This window comes from Nelumbo nucifera, chromosome 2, assembly GCF_055504915.1.
Source record: "Nelumbo nucifera cultivar China Antique chromosome 2, China Antique-T2T, whole genome shotgun sequence".
NCBI lineage: Eukaryota > Viridiplantae > Streptophyta > Magnoliopsida > Proteales > Nelumbonaceae > Nelumbo > Nelumbo nucifera.
Genome location: NC_142650.1, coordinates 49,484,828 through 49,501,735, shown reverse-complemented (window position 1 = coordinate 49,501,735; position 16,908 = coordinate 49,484,828). Strand labels below are relative to the sequence as shown.

The window sequence follows — 16,908 nt, the reverse complement described above, 5'->3', positions numbered from 1 at the left end:
CAAAATACTTATTTTGTAAATGGGAGGTTTTGAATTCGAATCTAGTGAAAACAATTATTTTATGTGTTTTTTGTTGAATTGTTTAATTTTATTGCTCATTCAAGTAAGCAATTAAATACAAAACTATTTTTCAGTGAAAAACATGGCTGGCTTATTCCATTGCCGGGATTTGAACCCGTATCGCCTGGGTAAATGCCAGGTATCCTAACCGGATTAGACAGCAATGGATTATTAAAATTATTGTTTTAGAAAATCTTAAAATCGTCAATTACTATTCCGCAATCCCCCTCCCACCTCCCTGGATTCACGATAAGACTGTAAAAGAGATAAGGCGTCAAGGCCGGTATGCCGAATTGTGTCATAGTGTCATCTCCATTGTTCACTCTCTTTTTCAGTCGTCGCTTCGGAAGAATTACAAATACTCCCTCCCTCTACAGCTCTACTCACTTTGTGGTGATACCGACGGCCGGGTGGATGAAACCGTCACCACCTGTTCCCGCTCCCCTTACTTCTGTTCTTTTTTTATAAAAAGTTGCAATGGCGACACGTGTCTATCTACTCTCTACCTCCCCTTGGACTTCCTCCAGACCTCTCGAAAATTCCATTACCAATCACAATAAGATTCGCTTATTGTCTACATCCACATTTCTCCCCAAAATAGAGAAGAAGAGTTTCAGAAGACTTGGAGTCGTTGGTGCGGCCATGACGGATTTGCCTCGACCTACCGTCCTCGTCACTGGAGCCGGTGGCAGAACTGGTTTGCCTCGACCTACCGTCCTCTGCTTACAGTCTTTCTCGGAATTACTTCGTGACTTATTCGATTCTTTCAGTAATTTATCCGTTTCTAAGCTTTAGACTCTATATCTAGAATATCAGAACTTTCTTTCTATTAATGGGCAGTCATACTGTTTTATACCTCAGGACGCCTTGTAAAACTAAACTTTTTCACAAAATTTCATTTCTTTGATTCATAGCAAGAAATTTTGTTAGAGACAGAGATAGAGATGCAAAACTAAAATGACAACTCACGCTTCTTCCACAAAATATCTACCTTGTTATTTTACTGGATTTTGTCCCGGCGGTACTAATTAAAATTTGAGGTTATATTATGACATACTAATTATGACCTTTGTGTGCGCCTGTTTCTTGGGGTAGTATGTATCCTTATAAGAAATCAAAATGACAGGATGCCACTCACTTTTCCATTTTTTTCTTATCTATGAAAAAGAATAAGTTGTAATTTTAATGTGTTGTTTCTTCATGGGTTTTTATAGGTCAAATTGTATATCGAAAATTGAAGGAGAGAACTGACCAATATGTTGCAAGAGGCCTGGTTAGAACGGAAGAGAGCAAAGAGAAAATTGGAGGAGCAGATGATGTTTTTGTAGGGGATATACGGGATGCTGAAAGCATCATTCCTGCAATCCAAGGGATCGATGCTCTCATTATTCTAACTAGTGCTGTGCCAAAGATGAAGCCTGGGTTTGACCCAAGCAAAGGTGGGAGGCCCGAATTCTATTTTGAAGATGGAGCCTATCCTGAGCAGGTGATTACAGACCTTTATTTCTGGTGTCACATATTGTTACTCTACCTTGTTTTTATCCCATCAACTGATGAAAATTTTGGCATGTTAGGTCGACTGGATTGGGCAGAAGAATCAAATAGATGCAGGTAATTTTTCCCTTGTTTTGCCCAATGACTCTTTATTTGTTACTTATTTAATTACCATTATCATTATCTTCATTTGCTGACCTATATCCTAGTTATCTAAGCCTAGCTAGTCTTGTTATGCCATTTCACTCTTTCTAGTGCCTCTTTTTCTCATATGCCAGCCTTTGTATTTGATTATTGTCTAATGCGCGTGTTCCTGCTGTATACAGCCAAATCTGTAGGAGTAAAGCAGATTGTTTTGGTTGGATCTATGGGTGGAACAAATCCTAATCATCCCTTGAACAGCCTTGGGAATGGGAATATACTGGTAAGTGCTTTAGTTGTGAATGCTGAAACAAAACAATCTGCTTATGATGATGCTTTATCATTTATAGTGTAGGAAACTATACTGCTTCTAATGATGTTTTTATTTATATGCGGGAAATAAGACCACTTATAATGAAGCACTCTCATCTTTCCTTTTTCATGTCAGGCTTTCATCATAAATTAGATTTGGAATGTGAAGAGTGGAGAATCCTTGATACTCGTTCTAAATTAGTTTCTCATTCATTTTTTTAGGCAGTCAAACAAAATAACAAAGAAAACTTTAGAAAACATACATTTGTTTTTTCTGTTTATATTTCCCTGAAGGGCAAGTTCAGAAAATATTTCAAAGTTTAAAAGTTAACCATGATATGAATTTCCTCTTCAAGGTAGGATGCATATCAGCCTATCTTCGATGTTTCTTCTATTATGGTGCATGGGTTTTACTAATCATTTAATAATTTACACATTTTTGAAACAAATTTTCTACAGCCCTTGAATATGTATCAGTATTTGGATTTTGGAATCAACTTGATAGTTGATTATATTTCTTTGATTCTGGGCATGGTTGTCAAGGCATTGCCTTGGCAACAAGGCACCTTGGTTAGGTGCCTAGCCTAATGTCATGGCTTATATGGTAAAGGTGCCCGTCTAGTTGAAAAAACTTTCAAGGTGGGTGTTTTATGTAGTACTATTGCTATCGCTACATGTTATTATTGTGTGTTAATACATCCTATTCCTATCATATGTTGTCTATGTTATATATGCTTTGTTTAGAAATAAAAGGGCTTTGCCTCATTCTTTTCACCTTTTCATTACTTTTTTTTCTCTACTCTTTTTTTTTATTATATAAAACTATAGCCTTCACTAGTTGCTAATATTTTTTTCTTTGCATGTAGGTGTTCTATTAAATCCTTATTATGTTATAGTGTTGTGTTTGAAATATGAAAATTAATTGATTTAAAATGCTATCCTTTCAGATATGATAATTTACTGTATTTTCATAGGAAAACTAATGTTATTAATATAGAGTATTTCTATTATAATAACATATATTGTAGTTTTTTTTTTCTGTATAAAACTCTATTGCCTAGGCGACATCTAAATGCTCACCTAGGTGACTAGGCACTGCACTGTTGCCTAGACACCTTGACAACTATGGTTTTGGGTAGTAACTGTAAGTTTGTTTTATATTTAAATGGGTCTGACCATAGTAGAATATCCTCTGAGTTTCACTTAAGCTTTTGCTATTGTTGCTTTTGAATCTCTTAAGTTACACGTAGTTAAAGGGATAGTTTTTTTTGGGTCATTTTTCAGTCCTTAGTGGTAAGAGTATGGGATCTTTTAGTCTATAGGGCAATCCACCCCTTCTTACATTAGCATATACATGGTTGTAAAAATCAGATTTTTGGAGATTAATAAGTTGAATTAGATTGTTTGTTGCTGCAAAATTGAGGTGTGTGATGCAACTACATCCAAGAGTGATCCTAGAGCCTAGAAATGATTTCAAGGAACCCTAGTGTGATTGTAGGGCTTATTTCTTCTCGTTTTCTTATCTTTTTGAATTTTCCCCATTGGTTCTGTTTTTTTGAATGGTAGAAATGCGTTGCTGTGATGGATGAGTGGAAAAACTAGTAAAGATGGGTTCAGATATGGTCATTCAAAGGAACCTAGGAGAAGGCTAGAAAGGATGGGATAAAAAAATGAGAGAAAGTGGACTAAGATGGTTTGGTGACATGCATAGGAGGCTATCTACAGCACCTATAAACAAGGTCAAAATATCACACCATATTGGTGCATATCATACGATATATATTGATTTTCAGGGTCATTGATATGCCAAATCCAAATATTTGAGGGATTCCAATGGTTTTAAACATTAGTACCCCTCTTCATACAGCTGCCATCCAATTATTGTACTGAAAAAATAAAAAAAAAAAAGAAGAAAATATTCCCATGTTTTCGATGCTTGATAAAATCCAAGCCTATGCAGCACAATCAGGAACTTAGTAAGGGATTGTTAACTCTGACAAATCAGAAAAACACAACCAGCAGGGAGGAAGGAGAACAAAGAAGGTCCCTCTGACTACTTAAGCATTACAGACCCTTGAACGACTGACCAACAGCTCCCCTTAGGGGAAAAGGTTGCTGCACCTGAACCTGTCTTACAATCTCCCAGTCCTGAGACGACCTTGGATCCTCTGTTACCAGGTATGCTAGTCAATTTGTTTTGTGCTACTGATGGTTCTCTTGTGCCTGTTGCAGATGCATCTGCACCACTGCCATTCTCCCAGCCAACTGATGGTGCAGAATCCCGTGGAATCTGATCTGCTCTGAGCTCGAGGAACTTAAGAAGAAAGAGCTGGAATCAGATGAAAGGGATAAGTTGATAGACTTAGGCCAGGGGGAAGGAGTGACCTTGAGGGACAGGGAGAGTGGGAAAACAGGTAAAGCTGAGAATGGACAAAAGGATGGGAAGGAAAAGATAAAGGTATTCTGTAGGTAGAATGAAGAAAAGAAGAGATCAGAAGTGGAGGGTGACTTAGAGTTCAGTGGCAGGGGTGAAAGAAGGAAAACTCAAGTTTGAGGAACTTGAAGGAAACATGGGTGTTAGTCAAAGCAGAATTATGAAGTTAATTGGTTGGAATGTCAGAGGTCTGGGGAGTGCATGGAAAAGAAGAGTTATAAAAGACCTACTTCGAAGGGAGAATCCAGATATTGTCTTGATACAAGAAACAAAAATTGTAGAAGTGGATAGATTCTGGATCAGAAGTATCTAGGGTTCTAGAGGAATTAGGTGGTCTTGTAGTCCTTGTGGGGCCTCAGGGCGAATTGTGACCATGTGGAAGGATGAGGTGGTGGAGGCTGTAGAGGAAGTCATTGGTGGATTCTTGGTTTCATTGGAGTTTAAAAACACAAGAGATGGATTTACTTGGGTTCTCACCAATTTCTATGGTCCAAATAGATATCGAGAAAGGAATGAAATGTGGAAGGAGCTGTTTGATGTTAGGGGCTTATGGGAAGGACCATGGTGTGTGGTAGGGGATTTCAATGTGAAAAGGTTCTCAAATGAGTCTAGTAATTCAAACCACCAGGTGACCTATAGTATGAAGAAGTTCAATGATTTCATAGACTATTGTGAATTGAAGGAACTCCCTCTCTTACAAGCTAGGCTCACTTGGTCCAATCTACAAGGAGTTCCCCATTGCTCAAATTGGATAGGTTTCTGTTTAATGAAGAACGGGAAAACTATGAGGAGAACCTAATATCTAGAACCTTACCTAGAGTCACATCAGATCACTTCCCTATCAAGCTAGGCCTTGAAACCTTTTTAAGTGGCCCCACCCTATTTTGTTTTGAAAACATGTGGCTCACCCACCCGGGTAAGGAAAGTAGAAACATGGTGGAAGGAGGATTTGGGTGGTGGAAAGGTGTAAAGTTTCATAAGAAATTGAAGAGGTTGAAGGGAAAAATCAAAGAGTAGAATAGGGAATAGTTTGGAAGACTAGAGGAGAAAAAAGCTCAATCTAGTGTCCATCATAGAGGAATTAGATAAGAAGGAAGCACATGGGATTATTGTTGTTGAGGAGCGAGCCATGAGGTGCAAATTAAAGAGAGACTTAGAAGAAACCTTACTAAGGGAAGCGACCAGTTGGAGACAGAAATCTAGATGCAAGTGGTTAAAAGAAGGGGATGGTAATACAAAATATTTTCATGCTCTGGAAAATGGGAAAAAGAGGAGGAACTATGTGGCTAAATTGGAGATAGAAGGGTAGGAGATAACCAATTAGAGTGAGATTGCTAGGAGACTTGTAGACCACTTTAAATCCATCTATAGAAGACCTTTGATTGATAGAGTGGTTATGGAGGACCTTGATTGGACTTGCCTTGAATATGAAGAAGCTTGTTGGATGGAAAGGGTTTTTGAAGAAGAGGAGATAAGAAAGGCAGTTTTTTTAATGAACGGATCTAAAGCCCCTGGGGCCAAATGGTTTCACTATGGCCTTCTATCAAGATTGTTGGGAAATTGTGAAACATGATTTAGTTGAGATATTCATCGAGTTTGTGGAAAAAGGGTTTCATTAGTCCAGGGATAAATGCTACCTTTTTAGATCTTGTCCCAAAAAAGTTGATGCTTGCCACCCTATGGACTTTAGACCGATTAGGTTAGTGACCAACTTGTACAAGATTATTGCTAAGGTCCTTTCCACAAGGCTAAAAACAGTTCTTTTTACATTAACCAATCAACAACAAGGGGCTTTTGATTTATCAAAAAAAAAAAAAAAAACAAGAGGCTTTTGTAAAAGGGAGACAAATAGCTGACCAAATCCTCATCATTGCAAATGAGTGTGTGGAAGAAATGAAAGGATCTAGGAAAAAAGGCTTTGTAAGTAAGCTGGACCTTGAGAAAGCTTATGATCTGGTGGATTAGGTGTCTTAATTGAGGTAATGAAATCGTGTGGATTTGGGGAGAGATGGTGTAATTGGATCTTTGGATGTTTTAAGACTTGTCATTACTCGATTCTGGTCAATGGGATTGTGAGAGACTTCTTTCTAGCTCATAAAGGGTTGAGGCAGGGAAACCCCCTTTCACCTTTCCTCTTTACCCTAGTTGTGGATGTCTTGAGTAGAATGATTCATAAGACTAAAAAGGAGAATAAAATTAGTGGTTGGAAGGTTGGAAGGGATAGGTTATTGATTACTCACTTACAGTTTGCAGATGATATTATAATCTTTTGTGAAGGGGGGGATCAACTTTTGGTGAGGAATTTGAAAGACTCGGTGAGGGATTTTGAACTTATCTCCAATCTTAAAATTAATCTTGAGAAGAGTTGTATTGTAGGACTTAATATTGGAAGGAGGAGACCTTATAGCTGTTGCAAATGTCCTAGATTGCTCCATCTCAAGGTGGCCTTTGACCTATTTAGGGCTTCCCCTAGGTGCAAATCCTAGAGAAAGTAGGTTTTGGAGTCCAATCTTTGAGAGGTGTATAAAGAGACTAGCAACCTGGAAAAGGAATTACATCTCACTTGAGGGTAGGATTACTTTGGTTTAGTTTTCTCTGGCCAATCTGCTAATATACTATCTGTCGGTCTTTAGGATCCCTAAAAAGGAAATAAATAAGATAGAAAAACTAATGAGGGATTTTTTGTGGGAACTAGGAGAAGATAAAAAAGACCACTTAGTTAATTGGGAGACTGTGAGTAGAAGTCTAGAGGCAGGAGGAATGGGAATTGGGAATGTGGATAAAAAGAATTTGGCATTGTTAGGGAAATGGTTATGGAGATGGCGACAGGAATAGGACAGACTCTGGCACAAGGTGGTAGCCAATATTCATGGTAGGTTGGGGAATGGCTGGGATGCAAGTGTTTCCAACCGGGCTACATTAGCGTCTCTGGGGAAGGCAATTCATGGCATTTTGCCCACTCTTCTCTAGTTTGTAAGGTATGATGCTTGTTCAGGGGATACTATTAAATTTTGGGAGGATATTTGGATTGGGTCTCATCCTCCAAAGGATCTCTTCCCATCCCTATACTCAGTTTCTTTGTACAAAAACGAATGTATCTCTAATTTCATTGTTCCCCCTGTTCACCTAGTGGATCATAACTGGGATTTTGATTTTCATAGAGGACTAAGGGGTGATGAAATGGGGGCTTGTCTAGATTTGCTTCAAATACTTCAACGTGTGTGTTTTGATCCTGATAAGTCAGACAAGCGTGTTTGGGCCCCTCACCCTAAGGGTCTGTTTTCTTGTGCTTCCTTTTTCAAGTCTCTCTGTTATTCTTTGCCCTCTCCTTTGGTTCCCTTGAGAGAGTTCTGGTGCAAACCCATTCCCCCTAAAATAAGAGCTTTTTGTTGGGAAGTAATTCATGGGAAATTTAATACTTTGGAAATGCTATAGAAGAGGAGACCCAATTTATGTCTCTCTCCAAACTGGTGTGCTTTGTGCAAATCTGATAGTGAGAGTTGCTATCACCTACTGATTTCTTGCTCTTTTGTTGCAGATGTATGGAATTGGTTTTTTTTCTTTATTTGGGTGTAGGTGGTCCTTACCAGCGGAGGTTAACTTGCTGTTTGATCCTTCTATGTTTACTTGGTCAAAAAAGAGGGGAAGAATAATGTGGAGGTGTGTTAGAGCAGCCATGGTTTGGACCATTTGGGAAGAGAGGAATGCGAGAGTCTTCTCTGATAAGGAAATAAGCAAGGAATAGATAAAGGATTGTGTGATGGTTAGAGTGATCCATTGGATCAAATCTTTGGACCTGTTTTCTCAAATTTCTCCTGACGACTTACGGAGGAACTGGGAGGGTGTTGCAAGAAGCTCTTCTAGAAAGGAAAGAATAAATGTTGCATGGCACCCCCCCCCCCCCCCCCACCCCACCTCAGGACTATGTAAAACTGAATTTAGCCTTGTTTTCTGGTCCACTGGGGTATGGGGATTCTCTCAAGACAGAATTGCTTGCAGCCTTACAAGGAGCACAAATTGCAAATGAGCTGAACATAACCAATTTGGTGATTGAAGGGGACTCAAAATTGGTGGTGGGTTGGTTAAAGGATCCAGAATTTGTGATATGATGCTATAGGGATGAATAAAAAGCTTTTTATGGATCACCAAGAATATGAATTTGAGGATACAATGGGTAAGGAGATAGGCAAACGGATTAGCTGATACTCTAGCCAAGCAAGGGGTGAATAGACAATCTCTGTTTTGGGCTCACTTGTAATTTTTCTGTTTTGTTTATAGAGAGGTAGTATTTCGTGCCTCTTTGAGGGATGCTTGTAATGATTATAGTTTCAGAATTAATAAAATCTAACTTCACTTTCAAAAAAAAAGAGTATTGATCATATCCATACTTCTAACCATGCTTGTAAGAAGGAGCAATCTGTTGCAAGTTGAAGGGGCTAGAAGGGCTAGGGAGACAAAAAAGGACATGGGTTGAAGTAATAAGAAGTGATTTAAGAGATCATAATTTTTTTTTTCGAAGAAAGTAAGGTAATTTATTAGAGACTTAAGCAAGATGCAACAAGCCCCCAAGACACAAGCTCCCAGTCAGGCAAGAGACCAAAGAACAACAGGATTACAACTCCCACAAGTTCCTAGCACTCAACAGGGACCCCAGGGTGTTAGGCTGAAAGTCTTTATCAGCTGCAACCCAAGACACCAGCTTTCCAAATGAAAAGGACACCAACTCCTCCACCCCTTTGACTCATTTTGAAACACCCTTCTATTTCTTTAAGAGCTCATAATTTAACAATGGATATGGCACTAAATGGAACAGAATGGCGAAACAGGATTCTTGTAGCTGACCCCATAAAGTAGGGATAAGGCTTACATGATAATGATGATTAGTGCTGTTAGGACTTAGGATTTAGAAATGAAATTGATCTGCACAAAGGGATTGATTACTCTTTTCAATCAAGTATTAGAGTTCTAATTATCTTTACTTTTTCAAACTCATAGTATCTTCTTTCTCTCTAAATTAGGGTTTTAGCCATAAACAAACTAGAAACTGTAATTGAACATATTTCATTCCTAATTAAACCTTTTCAACATTTAATTATCATATCAAATCATCCTATTTATTTACTTTCATTAGTTCGTTATCTTTATTAGTCTCCATATCATCACCCTTCATGGCTCATTTAGAGTGGATTTTGCTTACTTTGTACATGAATACAGCACCCATGTAATATATTCCCTCCAGCTACCCTGCATTATGGCACTAACGGGGTGGAGTTCTTTCTTGAAGAATAGTGTGACTTATGAGGTGGGACCAATAGGCCATATTAGATCTTTTGAGAGAAAAAAACACAAGCCAGGCGAGTATATGATGATTTTGCCTCAGGGGTTGAAGGGAAAAGGCTTTCAATGGAAGTGGGAGAAACCTGTTTAAAAAAGAACAATGTTTAACCTTAGATTTGAATACTTCTATATTAATGCCAGTGCCTTCTTGTCCTTTAAATTTATGCTGCTTTCTAGCTGCTAGTCAGATTTTGCATTTGAAGTGAACCAACTGAAAGATGGAGTTTCTTAAACAAATCTAGATTTTACTCTTGTGATGACTTAACCTTGATGGATGAGAAAATAAACATCAAGTCTTGAAATAGTCTGGTGCTAGTACTGATAAAAAAAAAAAAGAAAAAAAAATTTCTGGTTCTAGTCTAATAGTTTGAGATGTTTTGTCCTTAAGTTCCTTGTGTTTCAACAATTTGGGCAAGGACTAGTCATTTCTTTCAACTATATTACTGTTTCTGGCTTCCTGGTTGGTTTTTAAAGTTTCTGTATCTTCTACAAATGCTTCAATTGAGATTTTAAATAGCAAATGAATGATATTTTGTTTAAACCTTATCATATTGTAGATATGGAAGAGAAAGGCCGAGCAATATCTGGCTGATTCTGGAATACCATACACAATAGTCAGGTATCTTTATTTTAACCCATACCTGCACAGTAATTGGTTGATATTGCACATTATATCCTTGAGTTACCTATACTGTCAAAAAAGAAGGTTACTTGTTCTGCAAGTAGAGCTCTTAATTGGTCGGATCTGGTTCAGGGCAGGGTGGATCAGTCCCGATCCGACTATTAATTGGTCCTATGAGACACCCAGTACCGAAACACTTATTAATTGGGATAATCAGGACCGACCCAATTAAAACCAATTATACTTGACATCTATAATTACTTGTGATAATAACTTCTAACTTCACTTTTGATAATATAACCTTGATAAAAATGACATTAAAATAATAAAACTGTTTATATGTTGATAAAACAAGTGTTTTTAACAAAAATATATCTTATATAGTGTATGAAATTTACCCTTTTAGACATAAAATGTAACAAAAATTACAAGAAAACCAGGTGATCTCTATATACTATTAACTATATAATCAGTTTGGAACAACAAGAATTGTCCCGACCCAATTATTAATCAGGACAAAACTAGAGAACTAGAACCAATATAATTGGTTTGATTGGTTCAGTTGTCAGGTAGGCCCAACCCATTGACAGATCTAACTGCAAGAAATAAATCAGTTAGCATCCAATTATGGATGTAGAATGATATAATTAGTAGATATACAGGGTTTTTAATCTCATAGGTATTTCTACAGTTGGAGCAATGTCCTCCACTTGAGTGAAGAAAATACTTAAATGTTGGTTGATTGCCCCAATAGCTTTCACCAAGGAGATTAATCAGATTATACCAGCGCAATTCTGCACTTAATACTTGCTACTATATGAGAGCACAACTTTCTAATGCACTAATCAGAGATCTCTATCAGAATTATTTATGGTTAAGACTGTAACATGCCTCAGGGATCCTTGGCAAAGAATTATCTCTTGCTGCAGAATTAACAATACGAGTATGAAATAAAACATGGTCAGTTGAAAAAATCAAACACTTAATTGATTACTCATGCAACCTTTTTTGGTAGTAAGTTGATTCAGTGAGTGTTGTAAAACTTGCATTCTATTTCCAGTTCCCATTTCGAGCACTTTATTCCCACTTGGTATTTACTAAGACTTAAACAGGGCTGGGGGTTTACAAGATAAAGATGGGGGTATTCGGGAGTTACTTGTTGGGAAAGATGATGAGCTTCTTCAGACTGAAACTAGAACCATTGCCAGGGCAGATGTAGCTGAAGTCTGCATTCAGGTATACAGACAACTATCTATATGCTCTCTTGTTATTCATGTAAAGATGTAGTGGTAATGTATGCAATCATCAAAACATGTAATTCATCTTTCCTACCAATTTGATTGTTATGGACGCCTTTATTAGGAAGCAGTATCGCCACCGACAACAGCAGTAAAGGGTGTTCTCATCTTATCTAATTCAGTTCTCATCTTATCTAATTCAGTGTCTATCTTATCTGTTTTCAGTAGTATAGATCAGTAGGGAGTCTATGGATTAGTAGGGAGTCTTATCTGTTATGTGTTCTTATCTAAATTCAGTAGTATAGATCAGTAGGAGTCCTCCAAAAAGTAGGATTCTTATCTTCTTGTAATCTCCTATTTAAAGGAGCTAATGATATTCAATAAAGCATCGAATTTCTCAGTCAAGACAGAGTAAAGGAGAGTTGGTGATCTCTTGGACAATCACCATTAAGGCGCCAAGATAGGTACCTCAAGAAAAGGGAGGAACAAGGGGGAACAAGAGGTTCTCCCCGTTGACCGACCTGTGACGAGATCCTATTCGCGGGCCCTTAACATTGATTGCCCCACCTAATATGACTGGAAAGTCTTTTTCTTAATGGTCATTATGATAATAATTGTAACAAGTTTTTATATTTGTTATGATAATAATTGTCACAATATTGTAGTGAAAAAATTGTCACGATATTATTATTATTATTATATGTGACAGGCGTTGCAGTTTGAAGAATCCAAGTTCAAGGCATTTGATTTGGCCTCAAAGCCTGAGGGGACTGGTACTCCAACAAAAGATTTCAAGGCTCTCTTCTCTCAAATTTCTACTCGTTTCTGAGATATGGTGTCCTGATCATCAATTTGGAGCTTACACCAGTCATTGGCAGCAACATTTGAAATTGCTGTATTTGCAGGTTTCTAGTCATGATTCCGCCTTTAAAATTTTGTAACTTTAGATGGTCCTAAGTGTTTAGAGATCAACCTCATACATTAAAGCATGAAGTAGTGAATAAAACCAGGATATTTTATTTACTCTGAGTTTTTTTCTGCTATACGAAATGAAGACTGCGTGTTTGTTTCCCTGTTGTGGGGGTGGCTAGTTCACTTGGGAGTTGGTACAAGGCTTGGATGATGATGATGATCAAGGTTTTTAAAACTGAACCGGACAACGAACTGGTTAGGAGTCCGGTTTCTGGGTCAAATGGTCTGGCCATTTGAACCGAACTGATGGCCCGTTTTGACAAAAAAAAACTGGCCAAACTGTTGAACAGTTCGACTGTTCGGGTCAGCGGTTTGTTGACCAAATCAACAGTTTTTGTGGAAATAATGGTTCTGGGGTAAAAAGGAATTGTTCACCTGACCGATTCTTGGCTTTTTCGGTTCGACCGTCTAGTCTGGTCCGGTTTTGAAAACCATGATGATGATGATCCTTTGGTCAAAATCTATATTTGTTCCATGAATGCATGGGTGTGGCGACCCTCCCCCTCCCCCTGCTTTATATTTGTTCCATGAATGCATGGGTGTGGCGACCCTCCCCCTCCCCTGCTTTGATTTTCCCTTCATTCTTACCAACAGGACATCTTGCAAATCAACCGGTTGCCATTTTGCAAAAGCTAACCTAATTTTATGTTTTTTTGGTAATACAAATAATAAAACAATATAGCAGACTACTTATCTTTCTTCATTTAGTAATGTCTCCAACCAAGGAGGTCCAAGGGCTGCACAACCATGCCAACCATTTGAACGGGAACAAAATTTTGCCTCTTTATGGGCTACTCGATTAGCAGTCTTGCTAATCCAACAGAAGGTAATATGCTGGAACCTTTGAATCAAAACTCTTATGTCATGAATTATAGGCCAAACTTCACTAGATTCTATCTCTGAATTAAGCATGGTTTTCAAAACCGGATTGGACTGGATGGTTGGATCGGAAAAACCGAGAACCGGTCAGGTGACCGGTTCTATTTTACCCCAGAACCGTTATTTTCCCAAAAATTGTTGATTTGGTCAGCAAATTGCTGACTTAGGTGGTCAAATCATTTGAACTGTTCAATGGTTTGGCCAGTTTTTTATTTTTATTTTTTTTATTTTTTATCAGAATGGACCATCCGTTCGGTTTGAACAATCAAACCGTTCGACCTGGAAACCGGACCTTTATTGTCCAATTCGATTTTAAAAACCTTGGAATCAAGAGAAATTGCTGCAATCAGATCTTTTGAGTAGCAACTAGGAACCGAGCACCACAGCTGAGCACCTCCGCCAGACCTCTTCTCATTGCCATTGCTTCAAGATTTAAAATAGAAGGTTGTACCATTCTTCCACCAGCTGCTACCATATTCCATTTGATGTTCTCAAAACAAAACCCAACGCAGCTGTGGTGGGCCCTGCAAGATGCATCTGTGTTTAGCTTAGGCGATGTTTGGTTTGAAGGAAAAGATAGGGAAACTTGGAAAGGAAGGAAAAGACAGGAAAACCTATACAAGATTTGTAAAAGTTTTCTTACTTTTTCCTTCCCTTCCCTATCTTTTCCTTCAAACCAAACATAGCCTTAAAGAAACCCGATGGAGGCTTAGTCCAGTTCTGATGTTTGAAGGGAAACCTTGTTTAGTTACACGAGAGGGAGGGTAATACATCTCCGAGAATCACAAAAACAAATAAAAAGCAAACAACCATGATAATCCAAAAACACTCACCCATTGAAAGCTACATGTGTCAACTAGACAGTCTAGACAGCTACTTGATTTTCTTGACAAAAAACCATGGTTTTTAAAACCGAACCGGTCAGGGGTTCGGTTATCGGGTTGAACGGTCCAACCATTCGAACCGAACAATCGATCCGTTCTGACAAAAAAATTAAAAAATAATAAATAATAAAAAACGGTCAAAACTGTTTAAACGGTTCAAACAGTTAATTGCCTGATTCAACAGTTTGCTGACCAAAATCAACGTTTTTTTTTAGAAAATCCAGTTTGGGGGAAAACAGAACCGATTATCCAGCCGATTCCCGGTTTTTCTGGTTCGATCGTCCGGTCCGGTCCAGTTTTGAAAACCATGCAAAAAACATGGAGATAGTTGATACCATGATTCAAGAGAAAGCTTAGGCGATGACATTCATAAATGATCAATCACATTCTTCAATCTCGAAAGAGGATTCATCATAGCACTACTCATAAACAGGCAATTTTTTCAAATAAATACTGTTATTTAAGAAAAATTGGAGATTCGAGTCCCCACGGGAAACCCATCCCCATAGGGGATCGGGGATGGAGGACAAATTTTATCCCCGACAGGGATCAGAGACGGGGATGGGGTTAATTTCATAATCGGGGTCGAACCCATCCCGTTGCCATTCCTAGAGGTGGGATCTACTTCTCACATAGGGTGCCTTACAACGACCTCATAGACACATCTCACCGTGCATTGGGAATATCTCCAGTAAATAATAACACATAAGTACGAGAGATATTCCCAATGCAGAGTGGAATGTGCCTGTGAAGTCGGTGTGAGGCACCATGTATGAAGAGCAGATCTGATCTCTGTAGAATGGCCAATTACGGAGGGGAATTGTCATAGGTTCACTTAATGTTTTAAAAATCAATCTGGAGGTTAGAACCGTTTTTGTCTTTTAGTCATGAATCAGCGGTTCAACCATTTGGTTGGATGGATTGAAGCCAAGAGAGCTTTCTTTTTGGAAAAAAAAAATGGTGGGGCAGGGCACCGAATGAAATGCATAAATCTTGAAAAATTACTCAGAATAAAAGAAATCACCCCAATTTGACAACCACGAGTACAAAACTAAGGCCTTTAGAAGTTTCAATATATTGTAATGTATAATCCATGACTCATTGTTTGGATCAAATACGTCAACAATTCAACCATCCAAGTCACTGGGTCTTTGAGCAAGTCAGCGGCTTTTGATGAATTAGTGGGTTTTAGCCTTTTAGGAAAATCAAAGCGTAAAAGGGGTCAAGTGATGGTTCAAACGATTAAATCATTTAAATCACAAATGGGTTGAAAATTTTGTCTTTCATTACTTGTTTGGTAAAGAGTGTAAATGCTGAAGCAAAGTAAATTAGCGCTTCGGTTTAATTTTGTATACATTTGTAAGAATACATTTTTATATTAAAAACAATAGAAAATTTCTCTTTTCTCACATATTTGCATTCAAAATGCGAGCAAAGTTTATTTCTGAAAAATGAAATCACACTTTTAACACTATGTAAAATGTAAAACAGATAGATTCCAATTTTGAAATTCATGTTTATACTTATTAAAACCAAATAAGTTTTGTAAGAATATCAGAGTTTGACCATGATACCGAAAAAAAATACAAAAACGAAAAACGAAGAAAAAAAACTTATAATCAATCAACCGCTATCATGAAAACTGGCAACCAATTAAGTAGTGTTTATCAAAATTCAGGAGTTGATTGATCAAAGCCCTTCCACTATCATGTCTTTTCAGCAGAATAGATTTTTCTCAGATATAAAATTTTATCAATATAAAACTAAATCAAAATTTCATTTTCATGAACTTCACATATTTGCATAATGCATTATATTTGCATTTTTTTTATTTTCTTTTAGAATGGCTACACAATAGGGATAGCCCATCCCCGTACCCAGGTGCAGGCAGGATTCGATCCCAAGTCTCCACTATGACCAGCAGGAGACCTTACCAACCAACTGGTTGACACCTTGCATGACATTTGCATTCTTCAACATGAATTACCTTCATCCATTCTTTTAGACTATGTTTGGTTTGAAGGAAAAAATAGGGAAAGGAAGGGAAAAGTAAGGAAACCTTGTATAGGTTTCCCTGTTCCCTTCCTTTCCCTACCTTTTCCTTCAAACCAAACATAGCCTTAACGGTAATGGTCGTAGTGCAGTGAGAATTATTCAATGCCAGTCCTCTACACATAACGCTATCCCCAACTAATGCATCAGCTTCTTACTCTCTTTTATCTCTCTAGTGTTCTTCAATGTGATTTTTTTTTATGTTCCAAAAGCAAATTAAAACCAACTGGTTTAAAGACAAATTGATTCCAAAAACATTAAAAAAAAAAAAAACATTTTTAGTTGCATATGTATTTTTTTTAAAAGGTTCTTGAGCTTTTGAGTTTTTTTTTTTTTGGGTAAACATGTCTTTGCCTAATGATCTCTCATCATCTTACATAAATAATAAATCTTGCAATATTTGTACTCCAAAAATTTGTTGTTCTATCTCAGAAACATGATTCTTTTTTCTTTTGAAACAAAACCAACTTGCTTCTGCTTCTC

The 16,908-nt window shown here is 37.7% G+C and overlaps 1 protein-coding gene across 2 annotated transcripts; it reads left to right on the top strand.

The window, feature by feature from the left end:
- The first annotated feature begins 263 nt into the window (after positions 1-263).
- On the top strand, positions 264-12,661 carry LOC104601047 (uncharacterized protein At5g02240-like). 2 transcript variants are annotated; one of them, XM_010264239.3, is made up of 7 exons: positions 264-757; positions 1,275-1,546; positions 1,635-1,671; positions 1,881-1,978; positions 10,336-10,397; positions 11,513-11,636; positions 12,348-12,661. In XM_010264239.3, exons 1-7 carry the CDS (start codon positions 538-540, stop codon positions 12,465-12,467), a joined length of 933 nt encoding a protein of 310 aa, XP_010262541.1. In that variant the 5' UTR covers positions 264-537; the 3' UTR covers positions 12,468-12,661. The 2 variants fall into 2 exon arrangements, with proteins under 2 accessions (XP_010262541.1, XP_088754348.1); XM_088898222.1 differs by having other exon boundaries at positions 403-829.
- Positions 12,662-16,908: the final 4,247 nt, after the last annotated feature.